Here is a 20,164-nt window from a genome sequence, read left to right as displayed (position 1 = left end):
CAGATTACCATCATAGCAAAATCAATTAGCCAAATGAGGAAATTCAGCTTATGATAAAAGAACATGACAAAATAAAATGATCAATAAGCTCCAAACAGTAAGGCTGATGACTTTCGTTAAGATATTGCTCATTAATAATGTATTTTATCTGATAAGCAGAGCGGGAGACCTACCAAATAACGATTGCTTGATGCCTTTCATCACATCATCTCACAATAACTTAGAAGGCTTCATCTCTTCACAAATATCTGTAACGTTAACATGTTTATCACAGGAGACAAAAATCGATAATAAATAAATACTCATGCACAGATTCCCTCATAGGATTTGTGTAATTTCTTTAATAGCTGACTGCAGAAACACCCAGGGAGTCGGTCTTCAATTCCTCTTTTATCACTAGAATCTTTGTGCATGTTAAGCTTTTCATTTCTTAAAAAGTAACCGCATGAATGATTCTTTAATGGATTTCTAGATGGAGATTAACGTTGCGCTCAAAAGGTGCTTAAAAGCATATTTCTTGATCAAACCTTTGCTTAAAAGAAATTCCTTTGAATCTGTGATTGTACACAGGTCACACTGTGGATAAAATGGAATGAATGGACATATTGATGTGAGGGGATATGAAAGAAGAGGCCAAAAGATAGTAAAAACGGGAAACACATTCAAGCAGAACATTCAACACGTTATTCTTTTACTTCCTGCACAGGTTTTGATTAAACACCTCAAGTGCTCCTAAATAGAAGGCTTGCATTAAAGATTTGAAGACCATTTAGCCTAAAAATATACGTTCTGGCCTTGACTAGTCAAAAACGATCGTTCTCTTGCTGTCAATCTAAACTCCCGCTGACAGCGACATGACATTTCCATCGAAAATACTCCTTTATGTAAGGGATCTAATTATATTTATTGCAGAGCACGGGGTCCAATTTGATGTGACTTATGTCACTGAAATATTGCCAATATCCACCACCAAATAAATTCGCTTGCATTGATCACCAAAGTGGCCACTGGAGAGTGACTTTCAATGCAGCGTAGGGCAGAAGGCCTCTGCGATCTGTGTGTGTGTGTGTTTATATGAAAAGGGGGGTGCAAAGAGCTATATTTATTTGACTTCATTCGGCCTGTATTAATGCAGGGTGCCCCAAGGACTGCAGCACAAAACAATTAGCCTGGATTTCATAAAGCAATCAGCATGCCACCTCGACTAATGCAGCGGCTCGTACATTGACAGTCTGTATGAAATGGTGTTATTGAAAGCTTTGTGTTCACGTTAGCTTTCGCCTCGGTGCATTTATGAATCAATTTTAGCCCATAAAAGAAGCTTTAACACTTAAGCTATTTTAGTGGAAATGCATTATGTAAGTTGTCAAATGTATGAGAGAGAGCCCTGGTAACGATTTGAGCTATTCACACTGAACAGCCGGCCCCCATTTTTATAATGGGCCTTTTGAAAATGTCTGGCTGAGTGCATGAGTTTGCTATTAAGATGCTGTCGGTCATTTTTTTCCCCCTCTCTCTCTTCTGTCTCTCTCTTTTGAAATGTAATCCATAAAACTAATGCTAAAATTTCAAAAGGATTAAAGAATCAAATTTAATTACACTACTAATTGTTTGCTGAGTGAAATAATTACAGGTTAACACAAAGCAAAAACGGGCCACATAAAATTATGATTTCAACATTAAAAGTGCAAGGTGCTGTTGATTTAGAGATATTTCAGATAAACACAACAAAAAACGAGAGAAAATATCTGGTGAGCAGCAGTTTCTGAACACAATACATGTTAAATCCTGAAGCAGATGGGCTACAGCAGCAGAAGACCAAATCAGGTGCCACTCACAGCTGTTAAGTACAAGAAACTGAAGCTACAATTTTTATAGACTCACCAAAATTAGACAAATCAACTTTGAAAAAAAATTAAATGCATTACTAGGTCATGGTGGCGATGGTGGTATCGTTTGGGAGATATTTTCTTAACACATTTTAGACCCAATAATACCAATGCTTGATCATTTAAACACGTTCCCCGGCTCCTGACCACATCCATCTCTTTATGACCACAATGCACCCATTTTTTCTTATAGCACTATGCTACAAAGCTCAGATCAAGTCAAGCTGTATTCTGATGGCTTCAACAGTCAGAACACCTTTGAGAAGTAGTGAAAAGGAAGATTCTCTTCCAGGTTGTGAAGCTAACAGATCTGCAGCGTCTGTGCGATCATATCAAGTCGACATGGCCCAAAATCTCTCATGGATTGCTTCCGATACCTTGTTGAATTAAAGCCAAAAAGAATTAAGGAAGGTCAGAAAGCAAAATGAAGTAAAAACCAGCTAGCAAAATGTACCTAATAAACTGAATGATGAGTGTGTGGGTGTGTGTGTGTGTGTGTGTGTGTGTGTGTGTTTTATATCTTATATTAAAGTGGAGTCTTTGATTGCAAATTAAATTCTAGAAAATTTTGAAGAAAAAATACCTTTTTTTAAAATCTGTTTCAATTTTAGGAAAGTCAAAACTTTCATGATGACTTAATTTAAGACGTCATGGTGTTCTCCATCCTAAAGCATTCTGCAGTGGGTAAAAAACCCAACACTTGCTTGAGTCTGCCCTTCAAAGTGTTAAAAGTTTCATAATGTTTTATCCTTTTTAAAGGTTTTATTGGATCTAGCGGCCTTTATTTGAGAGTGTCTAGACAGTAAAGTGAGAAATGAGAGAGGGGGAAGACATGCGACAAAGGTCATCAGGCCGGGACTTGAACCAGTGACGGCCGCAACAAGGACTAAGGCCTCCATATGTGGGTTGTGCTTCATCCCTGTGCCGCCACAGCACTCCCAGAGTCTGATAAAGTTTTGGAGTAATATTACATGAAGCAGCAATATTTGGGTGACTCTGTGTACTCAAATTTTGTAAGCTTTTGAATACTGTGCACATCTCTTTGATAACTCTGGAGGTGAGCACCTTTGTCATCACTTGTTTTGCATCCCAGCCACAGGAGAAGCAGGAGGAACACCTGGAGCAGCGGCACAACAAAGGCAAATTTGCATTTTACAATCATGAGTATTATATTTCAAAGGCCATCTGTGCACAATCTTTATATTAAAGTGGTTCTCCACTGCTGATCCCCACACATGATACAGATTTAACTGACCGAGATGCTAAAGCTCACATCAAGCATAGGAATCACAATAATTAAGTGAGTGTGAAGGGGATCTGTCCCCCTTATTCAACATATTATTGTCTCTCGCACCCACAGTTTGAATAAAATATAGCTTTCCCCAACATTCCTTCTATTGTTTCACACAAAAACCCATTCAACGTGACTCATACTGCTATGTCAACCAGATTTTTCTGGCATCTTTGCTGGCAAAATAAAATATTCCAAAAACTAAGTTAAAATGAGAACATAATGTTGAAAAATTTGGGGTCAAAATGTGGCTTAATTGTAGTTAATATCAACACTGCAGAATTCAACATTGCATCTTTTCGCTATTGACCCTTTGCAGATGATGTCATGCTCTTCAGAAAGCGTTAACTCCTGTAAAGCGTGTCAAACTGTTGATATTTAGTTGATTCCACAATAGCAATTGTCAAACATGGCTGCGCATAGACTGCACAAACAAGCCAGGATGCAAACAAAACTAGTCATTTTATTTCATATTTTTTGATGAGGAAAGAAGACAACGATAAATAGCTGAAGCAATCGTAAGGACTGGCAGAACTCGATGCATTTGCGGGCTGGCACCAAACATTTTTTACAAGGTAAGAAGATCAACGATCGTGTACTTCATTTGTAAGGATGAGTAGTAAGATGCTGTATCATATTGCATTTTGGAGATGGTGCATGTTTAATCATTCGCAAGCATGGAGAAAATGCCCCATCATCATGTAACCTACCATGTACGAATAAAACAGGTCTTTTTTACGATTTTAAGTTGCATCCAATGAAAGAGTAAATTCAGGCAAAGTCAATTTGATCAAGTCAACAAACACGTCAGGAGGGAGAAAATATGGGTCAGTTTCTAAGCTAGATATTTACAACTGTTGTCTGTGAACCTCACCCAGGTGTGTTACTTCCACAGACAAATTATCTCGACTTGATCAGGTAGAAGCTACGGCTATATTGGAAAAAACAATCACAGTCACTGTTAAATATTCCCGTTCCTCACTTCAGATATCCGTCACTGTGCTAAAACATGACATAGTTGCAAAGCATCAATATTTTTGCTGTAACATTAAGTAAAAGATGACCACTATAAAAGTGTAAAATTGTGAATTGGGATCAGCTCTGGATCGCGGTCTGCTGTTTTGGGAACTCTGGTTCTGACCGTTTATGTTTGACAGGTATCATTGAGCTGCTGAAGCGTAAAGGAAGCCCTCCGATGGAGTACAACCACACCACACACAAAGTGTAATTCCATCAATACACCACAACCTAGTGTCCCAGAATGTTGAAAAATTGATTTTACTAATACCATTTGGAAAAAAAAAAATTATTTGGCATTACAGAGAACTGAGAAAGACGAGCCATGTCTAACCATGTCTCCCAGGCAAACCACAACCTACTGTTACACACAAGCAGAAGAAAGTATGAAGTGCAAGCTTTAAAGTGATTTACTTAACTCCTTGTAGAATGCAAGAGAGCCCAAATCACCTGTGATTTAGCTCGGTTTCATTACCCCCACCAAAGCCCTTAACAATAACACAGAGCATAATCTGCTGCCAATAACTCCAGGTGCTCTTAGTCAGATGGCTCCCTGTGGACCTAAGTAATACTCTGTTTAGAGGCTGAGGTGGAGAGGCTGCTTGGGATAGGTCAATAGTGATTCTGGGGATAGAAAATCACCAGAGACCGACTTTTGAGTGTTTGCCCGTAACACTATTACCTACATTAGCGCTACTGCTGGTGCTAGGAGAGCTGTCATTTCCTTAATTAAGAGTGCAACGCAGGGCCAAGAGGGAGAGGAGGCCACAGCGATCTCCCACCGGCCTTCGACATTAAAACCTGATTCTTCACCGCGCAAGGGCGTAGACATTACAGGGGGAGGAAAAATCTATCTCATTCATTATTCTGGCTCAAAGTGGAATTACAGAGTTAGGGAATTACACAGGAGGTGGTGCCATGGAGTATGCTGAACAGAAAGGATTTTATACTTCAGCAGTTCTGTGACTATTTCTGAGGTGATCATTAAGCCTCAAGCAGTGGAGGACAGACTCAGGAGGACAGAAGGGGAAGGACAGGAGAGGGAAAAAAGGATGATAGGAATTATATGCATCTCTGATAGTTAAAGATTTTGAATGCAAAGCAAAAGAAAACAGTGTCCTGCAAGTTTCTGATGGATCAGTAGGAAATCTACATGTAAGCACTCCAACTCTCCCTCATAGACATGGGTCAACACCTAAAGGCTCTCGGACAGGAGGGTACTCTGCTTCAGCTCTTACCTGTCTCTTCCCTTCATGTTGGAGTGGAGCTGGAAGCAGCACAAGCACAAGAGGGACCAGAGGGAGGTAAGTAGGTGAGAAGAGGCAATGCCAAATTCAAAGGTCAAGAAGGAGGGATGGCATGATGGAGAGGGGAAGATAGAGGAAGAGAATGGGAAAAGAGGGCTTAGGTATTCCTCCTCACAGGGGACTACGGACACTTTGCACATGAGCACATCTGCTACAGAGCGTCCGCCTCGTTCCCAAAGCAATGTCAACCTGATTAGCTCAGGGATGAAAGAGGTAAATAATAATCCAAATAAAGCCTCATCCTTTTACAGCCATCAGAGAAGGTGGGGCGCTGTGATGAAGACTAGCTTTAGAGAGCTGTAAGCCTTTTAGGAGATGCCTGCTTCACTGTTGCTCCTCCCTCTAAATTACTTAAATGATATTTGCTGTAAATAGGATTCTGCTGCCAACCACCAAGTGATGAAAAAAGGCCTCCATCTCGCTCTGTGTCATTCAACTCCTCCCTGTCTATAGTACTGCAACTCATATGACTACAGCTGAGACTACTTCTCAAACCTCAAGTGCAAAACTGTTGAAGTTTTGAACTTTTCTCTCAAGAAGTTTTACATAAATTATTTTTAATCATCTGTTAAGTTCTTTACCATCTAAAAATGCTTTGATTTTAACAAGCTGTTCTGTCTAGGAAATGTTACTTTTCCTTTAACGTACAGATAAAACATAATAGTTTCCTATTATATGTTAGTTTGTATAGTATTTATATATTTAACATTTGAATATTTTATATTATACTCATGACTTGTATAACATTTCATTTTTATTATAATCAAATTTTAATTCACACATTTATACTGAGTATAGTTTAAATCTATATATTTTTTCTTGAAACTTTATCAGTAATCTTGTTCTCCATAAACATATTTTGCTATATTTTGTATTATATTGAGGACTTGTTTTTTTTTAAATTAAATATATTTATGTGTTTATATTATAACTGAATTTCATAATATATTACTTATTTGTTATCAAAATTTTTTGTTTTGTTTATATTTTATATGTTGATTTATAAAACTTTTGCATTTAGATTTCACTCGTTTGTAATATATATTATATATTTTTACATTTAACACTTCATTTAGATTTCATATTGCGTGCTAATTGTTATATAGTATTTATATTGAACATTTCAATATTTTATATTAATATACTCATAATTTATATAACACTTCATATTATTATCATCAAATTTTAATTCACATGTTGATACTGAATATAGTTTATATTTATATATTTTTCTTCATACTTTATGACTTATATATTTTAATATTTGTACTCTACATCATGTAACAAAATATAATATTTTGTAGTATTTATATTTTTAAGAAACATACAGAAAAACATTTAAATCACAACCCAAAGGAATGATTGTTTTAAAAGGCCGATTTTTTTGTTTTGCATCGGCATAATATACTTGACTAGTTGGATGTAGTTTCCCTGTGCTTGATCCGCACATCTGATTTTACTGAGCAATATGCTGAAGCTTACAGAGAGTGACAGTAAAAAAAAAAGAAAAAAAGTGATGACTTGAAAATTGCTTTCATTATTATCTTAGTGTTTCACAACATTACAATTACTTTGCTTTCACAGCACTGTGCACCTCTGAGAAAATAAAAAGTGTAATATTATTCTTGTAATACAAATTTAAATGTATATCGGTTTTTAAAAAAAACACTTCCTGAGTTGTGTCTGGTCAACTGCAGGACATTTAGCAGTAGCCGGTGGGGAGTGAGCCCAGCAGCGCAAGGTTTGTGGTCGTGTGTGGGTAGGTGGGGGGCCAGACACCCACATGTCATGCTCAACACATCAGCCTGAACCTCCAGGCTATCCAGCGACCAATGTCCCACTTTGCCTCTTCCCTCCCTCCCCATTCTCAGTTGTTCCTTCTAACATTGAGATCTAACAATGAATCACTCTGGTACCAAATGATTAATAAAAACTTTGATTTATGAAAAGTATTGTAATAGCTGTGACTGTATGCTCATGTGTTGGGAATGGTGGAGGCTAAAACACACTAAGCTCTTCCAACAATCCCGTCACATTATTCCAGAGGAGCAAACTAATAATGGAAGGAGGAACGGCAGGAAATAGTGTTGCTTTGAAGCCTATAACTCTATTCAAGAGAAAAGAAGCATCACAGTGTTATTCCACATCCTGAGATATAAAGGGAAAAAACATAATAACTTCTCGATAGCCTGGATCTTCACTGCCCTACACTACACCCCCCACCCCACTTTCTCCTACCCACACCCCCGCCTCATCCTCCAATACACCCACCTCTCCTGCCTCAATCTTTGGTTTCAAAGGAAGCGAATCAGCCAGAAGGACAGAAGGTTATGCATTAGTACTGGTCATTGCTCAAAGAGGGAACGTTATAAATAATAAAGGCTTGTGAAGGACACGAGGGCTGTGGGATGCATCTCCTGGTTCACGCCACACAAGTCAAAGACAAGACTGTAATTTCAATTCTGAAAATGTGACCCTTGCAGCTTCAATTACATCTCAACAACACCAACCGTGTCCAAGCCAGTCGACAGGATTCCTCTTTGTTAGCTCTACATGAAAGGCATGGTGATATTGCTTATGGTGCATGTGCTACACATACATTTACTTTATTTATTTTTTTGAAAATGATTCTTCAACTTAAAGAAAGTACATAGCTAAAGTAAATGCATAAGGAAATTCAATCTATTTTCTCCCCAGCTGTCTATAGAACCTGTAATGTTCTTCTTTCTATTCAAGACATACAAAACAAGTAATCACACAAGCAATGGGTTGAACTAGCTTGTCAATTGTTTTGAAGTTTTGTGTGTTTTCTCAAAGTCATTTCTGCATAAGCAAGCATCCGTGGAGCCAGATGACCTTTGCTGTTGTTTGTTATGAAAACAAGAAGTCCACTTTGTACTCATCCTCTCTCCCTGTCCTCCATACCACTCAGTGATTGTGTTGGTGTAGCCATGGGCACTGCGGGTACATTAGCAAATGTAATACACCTGCTTTATAGGCACGCATTAGGCTTGTTTTCAAGTGTGTGCAGGCAGCTGAAATCCCCATAATGAGATCCACCTCCTGGGGAGAGACTTGTTCCCCCCTCTCGCTCTACTTTATCCGCTCTTATTTACTCGGCGTGGCCCATTCAGCGCCGGGTTTGCGCCTCTTTATTACTTAACCTTACCACACAACATTACAAGGCTCTTTGCATTAGCAAGCAGCCTTTCCCACCATGCATCCTGCTCACTAAGCTGATTAAACAAAAATAATAAGAACCCATGCCTCAAGCAGCGCGCGTTTGTGTGTCTTTATGTCTGACGTGCAGATGAAAGATTTTTACACGAAAGATGGTCTTTTATGTAAGATACGTGCTGTGCATGGGCTAGTATGAGATTCTCATGGTATGATAACCTTGAATAAAAATTCTACCGTTTACGGTAGGCATTGAACTAATTATGAGCTATGCAGTGGGGCAGGTATTGGCATCGTTGCCGTGCAGCAAAAAGACTGCATATGAATCCTGCCCCGGGGTCTTTCTGCATGTCCCATACATGACTGGGTTCTCTCCAGGTAATACAGCTTCCTTACATACTCAAAATATGCATGACTGGTCTAGATAGCTAATTTATCTAGCTGGGTAGATTTGATTTTCAACTTGAGATGGTAAAGAATTGTCCTGATGTTTTAAATATACTTTACCCGTCCTTTAATTTAGCATCAAATCATACATCTTCATGCCATCTTCAGATAAAATTCTCTTCTAGTGTTTGTATATATTGCATTCACCACAAGGGGTATCCATACCGTATGACATCAGAAAAAGCAATACAATTTTGCATATATAATTTAACTTTGGTACCTGTACTTTTATAAATTTGTATAGAGCGACATCACCAATATCATAAAAGCCACTGGACGTATGCAAAAAGATAAAACACACACAATTTTAGTTTGAAAGAGTTAGTTTTTAAAACTTCGGCGTGCTTTCATACCAGCTACCTAGTACACACGAGGCTACACACTTAACCTATTAAAAAGCAAGAAATGTTTCAAAATTAACTTCTCTTTCACACCAAAAGCAGACATACTGTACATCTTCCCACTAAAGGTAGCACCATCATTTCACACACACTATTTTTCAATCAATCATTTAGTATTTGTCTGTACAAATATAAAATGTGTTTGTTCGAACTGAAACTGACTGTACCTCTATTTGCCACAATATAGAAATATTTTCAGAGCTTTCTTTCAACCAGCTGACCAACAGTGTGCAGCAACAAGCTGGAAAGGGACAGGCTGTGTTAATCTCTAAGCTTTAGCCACTCCGGCACTTTATATAGCTTCTTATTTAAAGGAGCTTAGTCCAAGTTTTATTTTTGCAAATTCAAAGCCATGCTAAAGAAGTAACTTGATGTGCCTTCATAGTTTTTCTAATTTTCATTTATTTTTGTTTTAAATGTTGTTGTTATTGGTTTTTACTTATACTCCATTGCTGAAATTCTGTTGTGGAGCACTCTGTGATTTTTACGATGTGAAACGTAAAGTTTTCTTACACTGGGAACCCAACCTGCATAGCATGTTCTTAGGCGGTTAATGTGTTAAACCTACTGGTTTTTTTTTTACAGAACGGCAAATTTAGTACTAATTTAGTATCGCAAAAATATCACACTCACGCTGTTTTGTTTATCAAAGGTCATGCACTTCAAAAACAAACAAGCAAAACAAATAAAAATTATTTTTACAAAAGTTTTCAACTTCCAAATAAGTGATGCTGACAGCACAAAATGAAAAACATTTTATTACACTTCTGAAGTCATTTTTAAAACGAGTCTGAAACAGGAATACACACTACACACGTTTTAAGGATTCAGTGTGTTAAATAATCCAAGTGAAACACATTTTAACGCTCAAGTGTACAATCTGTACATAAAGTCTAATCACGCTAAAAAAAAGTGAAATAAATAAGACAAAACTGCATTAGGGTAGTTGTACCTTCAATGGTGGACAGATTTTTTTTTTTTTTTTTAGCTGAATGACCTCCAATACCATAAATCAATGAAGATTCATTTTGGGAAGGGGGATGGTGGGTGGTGGGGGGTCTCTAGGTGACCTTTGTGAAAATGTACCATCATTTTTGGCAGAATCCGTATAAGTGCAGACCATTTCATGCAGACAGTAAGTGTATGAAATGAGTGCTCCTGTCTTTCCAGCCTGGCTCTCTTTGACAGCATGATGATAGAAGCGTCACATCCTTGGGAGAGTAAATGCAAACTGACAAGAGATGAGTCTTTGGTTGCTGAATATAATACAGAATTGTGCTCTGAGTGTCTTATTATCTTGTCTGTTGATGTTTGATGGGGGGAGATTTGGTTGAGAAGAGAAGACAGAAACTGTAGGCATCCAACACCATCTTGTCCTTTCACAAAAAAAAAAAAAAAAAAATTGCTTGCCCCACTAACCACAGCTTTCCCACCTAATGTCCACTTCTACTTGGAATAAATACAAGGCAGCAGGATGTTTGTTGTGCCTCGTAGCCCCTGTTACCTGAAGTGGAAGACTATTTGCACAGGCAAGCTTTTAGGAGAAGAATGACCCTTTCACCACGGCAGTGAGCATGTGAAGGCTGCGGAAGGTTGACAATATACTGGAGACAAACGTGAGTGCTGCGATTGTTTACTACCAGCTGACTTCTGCTTTTCATACTGTCACAAACCCTTACTGTATGAGCAGTGTTAAGACACTAATGTGAAAGGTGTACATTAACTCTGTGAGACACAAATGTTACGGTAGGTTCGAAGAGGAAAATACATGCAGGGTCATTTTCATCAGACTTTGGGTAAAACTTCATAAAAAGCCTGAAAACTTTAGCGTTCACACACAGATTTAATGATAATGTCAAGGAGACATAGTGAACCTTCATCTGAGAAATCTCTCTGTATACAGCAAAACCCTAACTTATTCATATCCCTGACAGATTTCAATTATAAATGTTTCCATTCACTTGAAGCTTATTTCTGGTAGTAAATGGGACAGGCATCTCTTAAAACATAATAAAATAATTAAAAAACCCAAATCGATCTTGTTTTTTATTTACATGATAAAGTTGCTGAAATAAATTAGCTTTTCGGTAATATTCTAATTTACTGAATTGGTCTGTATAAACTTGAAAATATTAGCTTGCTAACTATCTGGTTGGTTTAGAAAATTCTATTTATTTTTAACAAATTAAAAACCGTTTTGGTAAATGAAATCTTCAGCAATAAGCCCTGGTTAAGGCATTAACAGGAATAAAGAATGTTAATAAAGTGATATTCTGCTAAATTTGCATCTCATATGAAGTTTTTAAATCTGCAACCCATAATAGGAAGCAGTTGCATAATCACCAATTAGGTGAATGCAACATAATTGCCAGTTGAAAACTCACTAATATAAAGTAGTTTGGTGAAAACGTTTTCACTTTCTACATAGATTTTTGAGCTTGGATACAGACATTATTTTCTGTTCATTCCAAAGTTACCTAAACTCAGGAAGCATAGCACTTGATTTTTTTATTTCTAGCCAGTGGTTTTGTCTAGTTTGTTTCTGGTTGGAAGAAAAGCAGAAGGGGATTTGCACATGGGCTCATTTACACCCCCTTCAGAGAGGTAATGGTACTGCCTACCTCACCTCCTGCTTTCTCACTGCTGTTTTACAGCAATAAATAAGATTTAAAATAAAGAAATAAAAAATAAACGTAACTTTTAAGTTTAATTATGTTAGATGCAAATAAATGACTTCTAGCACAGATGGAAATTACATAAAACTATTCTAAATGAATATTTACTTTTTTATTTAATGATTAAAGTTGAGGTATTGTGTGGTAGATGTCACCACCATTAAAATCTGATATAAATTTGAACAAAATTAAGGAGCTTTTTTAAACTATCTGTGAACTTTGTTCTGAAGGTCCACAACACAGTGAGCTGGTTAAAGCATCTGTCAATCCTGAAACTGGATCACTCTATCAGAGTGCAAAATATATTTATGTGAACAATCTGGAGAGTCAGAAGATAGCGTCATCTCTTAATTCTTCACCCTACCCCAGAAAACTGCAAGAATGTAAATATTGTGGCTTCTTCTCAGCTCGAAACCACATGAAGAGAACCATGAAAACAGAGTAAAGTCTGGTTTAAATTTGCAGAATAATTTCTTCCATATTCGTGCCATTCATGGTTATTAAATAAGCAGTGCTGTGAAAACGTATAAGCATCATTTCAAACATAGATGTTGACATATAGAACTCAACCAGAACCAATAATATTATCCAAAATATTCCATACTTTATAAAATGTCTTTATAGATTTGAAGTTTAAAGAACATCTGAAGAATCATTCTGTTTTTAAACAAGTTTTTCTTTTAACATTTGTTTTGGAAAAGCTTCATAGCATCTAATGCAACCCATTAAATAAAATAATGCTTCAAAAATGTTCACACAGACAAACTAATTTTAAAAAATCTTTTCACATGAGGGAAAACGAATTCTCTTGAAAAAGTATCACATCAAGCATCTTCTTGTCTTAAAGCTATTAAACACAGAGTTTCTCTTTTTCAATGCCCCCTCTTTTCCTCCCGTGCGTCCCCCCAGCACAGGACACAATTTGCCCGTTAATTCTTCACAAGTCATCAGGATAGCAGCTCCCAAACCATAGCAGCTGCTGGTGCAGCCCAAGGCTCTGCCACTGGGCAGGGACAAGCGTACCACACAGCTCACAGCGCGCAAAAACGGGAGTGGTTCAGATTAACAACATGCAGACTGAGTAGCGTCCATCTCCTGTTCAAAGAAAAGTTTTTAATTCCTTTTATCCCAACACCTTCAGGTGTTTCTGTATGAAATTTTACAAGTAGTTATGCGGAAATAAATATAAGTAGGGTAAATACTACCCTACTAGTATATATTGTAGTTTTTTTGCATCTAACTTTTCTAGATGCAAAAAAGTTGAGCATCTTTCAATGTATATGAAAGGAGAACCCAAAACAAGCTAAGTGAGAAACACTAGAGGAGTCAGATAAAAACTGATTGAACAGGCAGAAAGGAAAAACTTGATGCTTATTAAACCAAATTGCAACCCGTTCGAGACAAATCCTGCAGCGTGCAGTCCTTGTTTAGAGGACTAGCCTGAGGTTATTCCTGAAATTTAACAGAGCTTAATTCTGAGTTGCAAGTCAGAGGAATATTTGGCTCTACTGCCTCCAAATTCTTTGTTTAATTTTCTGTCTCAAATGTTTGGCAACCTCAATCCAAAGAATCTCTGGCATACTTTCTGCCACTTCACAGGCAACATAAACACACAGACGCACTCACACCCACAAAGAGTCAGCAAGTGAGTCCTTTTAACAACTTTCATTAAATCGTGACAAACAAGTAAAACACACAGTTTACTGCAGTGTAAATTCAATATAATCACCACAAAAATAATTGGATGCCAAACTCTCGAGTGACACATTATACACTTTCACACAGCACGGCAGCAGGGATGTACACAACTTCTGATAGAGAAATAAAACAAGCCATGTTTGCATAAAATTATACTCTAAAGTTGTCATTATCCACATAGCAAATGTAGTAACATATAAAGCTACAAATAATAACAATAAAACACATTAAAAGATAAGAAAAGGAGCTCTGTAAGTGCTTCGGATTATCTGTGGTTAAAAAGCTTTGTACACAAAAATCTCACATCAATAAAAGAAAATGTCACAAGAACGGTTAGAATCTTTTAATTATAGAGGGGAAACTCATTCAGTTGTCAGTAAAGTCATAAATTCAAAAGTAATTTATTTGTTCTTTGCAGCACATTAATTATATACTCAGGAAGAAACGTCATATCTGTATTAATTTTCAGTCGTCCTGTTATATTTCTAATAAAAATAACCATAAAATATAAGCCTACGGGTTCAAATTTTCTTTAATTAAAAATTCTAATTAGAAAATCTTCAAGATTATTAATTCATTCATTTGGTTTATTGATTCATAACAAGGTCCAGTGATTGAATCACTCCACACAACTAATAATAAAAAAAAGAGTCATATATCTAAACATATTGTCTATTAATTAATTTGTTTAGGAGATATTCAAAGTAGCCATTTAGAAATGTAGCATTTATTAATGACATTTTTAATCTGCAGGAACAACAATTATATATTAGAATAACAATTAAAACCTCAGTTACATTATGAAGGTAATACATGTATATAGGACAGATATTAATGTCACTCAGCACTACATTATAGCCTATTTGATATAAATTTCAATTATAATTATCACTCTTCCTGTATTTTTGGGGGGAACTACCTAATGAAGTACAACTTTATTAGAGTTGTAAAGGCAAAAATCTGTAAAATTAGTAGTTTCAACTTTTTAAAAGATTTTATGTAGATTTGGTGCTACTAAAAATAAACCATGGGAGGAATTATAGAAAACTAAAACAAAACACTGACAACATTCACAAAAACTATATTCAATTTATTTGATTTTGGGTATAGCCAATTCAACAAAAACTTCCTCATTCAGCTTGAAAAATTAAGCAAAAGAAAAAAAGAGTTTCTACACTTCTACAATAAACCACTAAGAAAGTTCAACTTGCTTATTCATGCACTTAGTTTTCTGCCTGACTCTGCACCTGTCCCATCTCCTGCAGCTCTGTGTTTCCACTCCGAGCGGACCTCAGTCAGAGTCGAGCCGGCCGATTGGTGGACCCGGAGGTGTGCGGAGTAGACTTACCGTACAGCTTGCTGGGAGTGCCCTCTCTGTCCGTGGCCTCAGAGGGCAGAAGCAGGGGCTCGTCGTTCAAATCGCTGTCTGGGGTGGCCGCTTTGTCGTCCGCCCGGAGTTCTGCCACGCTCATGTCGCTGCGCAGGGAGAGCAGCGGCTTGCTCAGCTGCCCTGTAATCATCGGATCCTGATGGGAGCTGGGAGCGCAGGTGGGAAACAGGGAGGAGAGGGGGGAAAAAGGAGAGAAAAAGCCCCTGGTTAGATTGCTTCAGCGTCTCACCCTCAGCGACTCTTTCTCTATGTCTCTACTCTCTCTCTCTATACCCCAGCTTCACCTTCCTATTGCTCACTCATCACTCTCCCTCTCTCTCCTGCTCCCTCCCCTCCTCGGCTCCCTCTTTTATCCGAGACTGGTGCTTCCCCGCTGATCCTGCCGGCTGCTGCCTGGTGAAGGGCTGTTACGGATCGCGTGGCTTTGCCATCGTGCCCCGCAGACCTAAAACGCCCATACATCCATCTCTGAGGGCTCACCGCTACCTGACACGCGCTTCGTCTTCGCCATAAGCAGAGATGGCAGCTATTTACAGTGAGGTGACAAATAAATGAATCTGGAAGTGTGTGAGCTAAAATTTATATCAATTACGTCAATTTTCACGTGTTTAGGGGACATAAAGTTAAACTAAAGGTGACATCTTGCTCTGATGCATAAGCCAATATATGCTTTAAGCAAGACATGAAGCCAATTATGTTCATTTTTGAACAAAAAGCATCAATCGGTCAAGTGGAAAACAATGTGAATCATTAATAACTAAAAAAAAAAATAATCAGGGCACATTTAAAATATTAGAAACTTAATTTTGGAATCACTTCAAGAAAACTTTCCAAAAAAGAACTTTTCCTACCTCGCCAAGCTCCAGAAGAAAACGTCAAAAACGAGGTTTCAGCAAGCTCAAAGCAAAGCCACCATGGAACAACCCGGCGGTCAGAATGTCCTTCCCACCCAACCGGGAGCCGCTTCTTCAACCTTTCTGTGTCTGAATTGCGACCACGCGTTCAAGCCGGAGGTAACTTCCAAAGAAAACCCCTGAAGATGTCACCTCCTCCCTTTTCCTTCTCCCTCCCTCTGTCTCTTCCCCCTTGTGTCTTCTCACTAGAAAGCTCCTCAGACAGCATTCACCCCACCTCAGGCTCAGAGGCGCAGCACAACCACGGCCCTCTTTCTTATTTATGAATCAGCTCCAACCTAAATATGTCTAAGCACAGGACAGGTGACCAGCACATGTATATATATATAAGCGCAGAAAAAGGAGGAGGGTGAGGGTCTTATTTCCTCCCCCCTCACCCTTTGCGCGCATCAACAATCCCCTGCGTCAATCAGGGTAGTCGATGACTTGCTGCCCAGAGGGGCCTTTTTAATGTGCCCATCACGGCAATCTGCCCTTTCTGATATGACACATGATAATCTATGAAAATGTTAATCAATAGAAGTAGTTTAAGCTGTCATTAAAATCCGTGAGCCGACTGGTCAATACTCATATCCCTGGTAACAATGTCACTACTCATCAGGGCTTCATTTGCGGAGCACTTAAATGTGGGACGCTGCACATCGATGAGCCTCTCCGCCTGCCGCCGTAAACACATTTTCCCCTCTGTCTGAGCCTAGCCGCGCTCTGCATGCGTTCGGACCCACCCCCCCGCCTCCCACCGCCCACCGCCTCTCCTTTGAGTTGCTTGATAGGTCCACTGGAGGGCAAAATTAATACCTAATTGAATCTTGCAGTCATCAAAATAATCAATAGTTTTTTATTATTTATTCTTCACAGTCTGTTGACTGTTTGAAAGCTCCGAGGGACAGCGGAGAGCACAGGCAGGCCCTGAAATTTCTACCGTTTCACAATGTAATTTTCACTGGGGCATGAGAGTTTGCAAGACCTATAAAAAATGAGAGCAGTGCTTTTTTGTCAGGAGGTGGAGGGGAAAGAATAAAGGAAAAATGGGAATCTTTGCCCCAGCAGCTACAATGAAAAATAGAATAAACAAGCTACTGACACTTCAGAGAAGGGCATGGTCCTTTCTGTCCATCCCTCCATCTTTTTCCCTTTCCCCTTTTCTCCTTATTTCATCATATCAGGAGTGTGGCGGTACCTCTCTAATGCTGGCATTTCTCTTCCTGACAGACTCCAAACAAGTGCTGGGAATGAGATCACAGCTCTAATCTTCCACTGGCCTCTAAGGCTGCAGGATAACAGGGCAGCACATCTCTCACCATCTTACACAGCACATAATTACATCCAAAAGATGAGCTTCGTCTATTTGCAATCATGCCATCGAACTGGATGTGTGTTTTAGAAATTTAGGTGATGGGTTAACATTATTACCTTTGTAAAAAATACATAAAAAATAAATGTAAAAATTTTATTATAAAGGATTCCATCACTGGTTTCAATTAGTGATTGTGTAATATATTTAGGTATCAATTTTTAAAGTCATAGAGCCTCATAAAAGTATTCATACCCCTTAAACTTTTTTCATATTTTGTCAGTTAAAGTGACAGACCAACAAAAAGTATTGCAAAACTGTGAAGTGGAGGGAAAATTATCTAAGGTTTTGCAGTTTTTCTATTGATAAATATCTGAAAAATCTGAAATTTGTCTGCGATATTTCCACAGCATGATTCAGCCACTACCATATGTTACCGTGGGGACGATGACATATGATAGAGGCCCACATTGCCCTTTTTCCACCAGTACCTTGTCTCTTACTGGGTAATAATTGTTTTACACTAGTAAAGTGTTATGTTTGTGTTGCGTCGCATTACTTTTTAGAGTCCAGGGCCGCCCTGCTATGGCGACTCCACCCAGTATTCAGTTATAAAGGAAAACGACCTGAACCACATACACTGGAAAAACTTTTTTCTTTAAACCACCTTAAAAAGATTACTCAAATTTGTTACAGCTAATTTTATTAGTTTTGCTCAAGCTATAATTCTGATTTGAATAATTCTGAAATCAGAATAGCTTGAGCAAAACTAATAAAATTAGCTGTAACAAATTAGAGTGATTTTTTAAAAGTTGGTTCAGAGTTGAGTAGAACTCAGTAGGTAGATGGTTACATTAATTCATAATTCTCTCTGAAACAGCCGGTAGAAAAAAACATTAAGGTTAAACATAGGTTTTTCTTCCAAATGAAGTCCTGTCTCTCTTTTCAGGTGAAGAAATTAGCAACTTTTATTGACTGCTTGATTATAGAGACGCAATATATATAAAACTTCCACACAGTGTTAAATTACAGAAAGCTTTGAGATTCATCACAAACCTTAGAAGTTTAACTCATCATTGGATGATCTGCTTTGTCAGTGCACATATCCTCATTTGTAAAGATATTCTTGGTGTTTTCCCTTAGTTTCTAACATCCTGCGTGTTTGATGAAATACAGGTGCTTATTAGTTTTGTTTGCAAAAGCTGTTCCTATTGCAAGTAGTGCTAACGGTTCATACAATTTGGAGAAAAACTTCTTGCAGATTCTCTGCTTCTGCTCCAAAATCAGCAAGATTTGAAGGAGCAAATTTTATTGACTGAGTTTAAAACAGTTACTAAACACTTTAAATAGTAAAACATATAAATGCAACTGTTTTATCTAAATTGGTCTTTCTATCGAACATGTCATTGGACTTGTTTTAGTTTTCCTTATAGTTTAGTGGCCTCTGATGTTTTTTATAGTGTGTTACTTTTTTAAAGTGTGTTCTGTCCTGAGCTGATTTTATTGTGCCCAGGACACCTTGTAAGCAAAATTTAAAATCTCAATGGATATTTCCTGGTTAAATAAAACAATAAAAAAACGGTCTTTGTAGGTTTGCAGTTGCGCTTTCTTTGATTTCACAATGGATTGGCCATTGCTCAATGCCTGGTATGGTGCCCTGCTTTAAACTTCTCCACAGTTTTATTCTTCTAAGTCTCATGACTCAAATTTCTCTACAAACCTCTGAGCCCCTCACTGCATAGCTCGATTTATACTGAGATCATATTACACACAAGCAGACTCTGTTAATTAGGTGTCATTTGAAGGTAATTGGTTGTACATGATTTAATTAAGGGGTATAGACTACATTCAAATGCACACCACTCTTTTCCCGTTTTTATTTGAGAATAAACTGAAAACCACTTTTAATTTTTCTTCCACATCACAATTATGTACTATGCTTTGCTGACTTACCACACAAAAAAAACAATGTTTAAGTTTGTTGCGGCAGTGTGACAAAATGTAAAACAGTTCATTGAGTATGAGTGTTACTTTGTATCAATTAAGCAATAATGGGGGACAAGGTCTGTCTCATTTCCTCTCTGTTGGATCAGGGTGGCCACAACCCCAGAACAGGTTGCAGGAACAAGAAAAAACACTCAACTCCCCCTTCTTCATACCCTCACAGGCAGCAGAATCAGTAGTTAGTGGGGTCCTGAGAGTCATCAGATATCTCTGCTAAGTGCTGGTGGTCTTATCAACTTCCCCGAGCTGAAAGGAACTAAATGGGGAATTTTCGTGTAAAACCAAACATGTAAAGAAAATACTTTTATAGCTGTTCTAGACATAATCTGTTGTATTTAAAACTGCACAACTCCATTAATAAAAGAAAGCTATTTTCTTTGCTTGATTTTTTTTCAAAGATGTTTTTTTAATCTTGCTGTATGAGATCATAATATCTGCTAAATTAAAATCAACATGAAGATTTTGCAGTAAGAAGTTAAAGTTATGAAGCTGAATTTGAGCGAAGTCTTTTGTTTTATTTATCATTTGATGGTTGAGCTGCTCTTAAACTAGGAAATAATGAAAGTTTCTCCAATTCAGATTAACATTCTATCCTCCTTTTTAACAAAATAATTTTTATTTCTTTTACTTATAAGACTAAAATAATATAAGACTCTGCAA

At 37.7% G+C, this 20,164-nt stretch overlaps 1 protein-coding gene across 2 annotated transcripts in view; it reads right to left on the bottom strand.

Annotated features, from left to right (window-relative positions):
- Positions 1–16,431, bottom strand: part of pou6f2 (POU class 6 homeobox 2) — a 92,070-nt gene extending 75,639 nt beyond the window's left edge. The window contains exons 1-2 of one of the 2 annotated variants that reach the window (XM_032552255.1): positions 16,144–16,431; positions 15,251–15,438 (exon numbers count right to left, since the gene is read on the bottom strand). In XM_032552255.1, the coding sequence (XP_032408146.1) occupies positions 15,251–15,422 (172 nt within the window). In that variant the 5' untranslated portion in view covers positions 15,423–15,438; positions 16,144–16,431. The remainder of the gene's footprint in view (positions 1–15,250; positions 15,439–16,143) is intronic. The other variant, XM_032552254.1, reaches the window with a different exon arrangement.
- Positions 16,432–20,164: the final 3,733 nt, after the last annotated feature.

This window comes from Xiphophorus hellerii, chromosome 21, assembly GCF_003331165.1.
Source record: "Xiphophorus hellerii strain 12219 chromosome 21, Xiphophorus_hellerii-4.1, whole genome shotgun sequence".
NCBI classification, from domain to species: Eukaryota; Metazoa; Chordata; class Actinopteri; order Cyprinodontiformes; family Poeciliidae; genus Xiphophorus; species Xiphophorus hellerii.
This window is presented reverse-complemented; position numbering and strand designations above follow the sequence as displayed.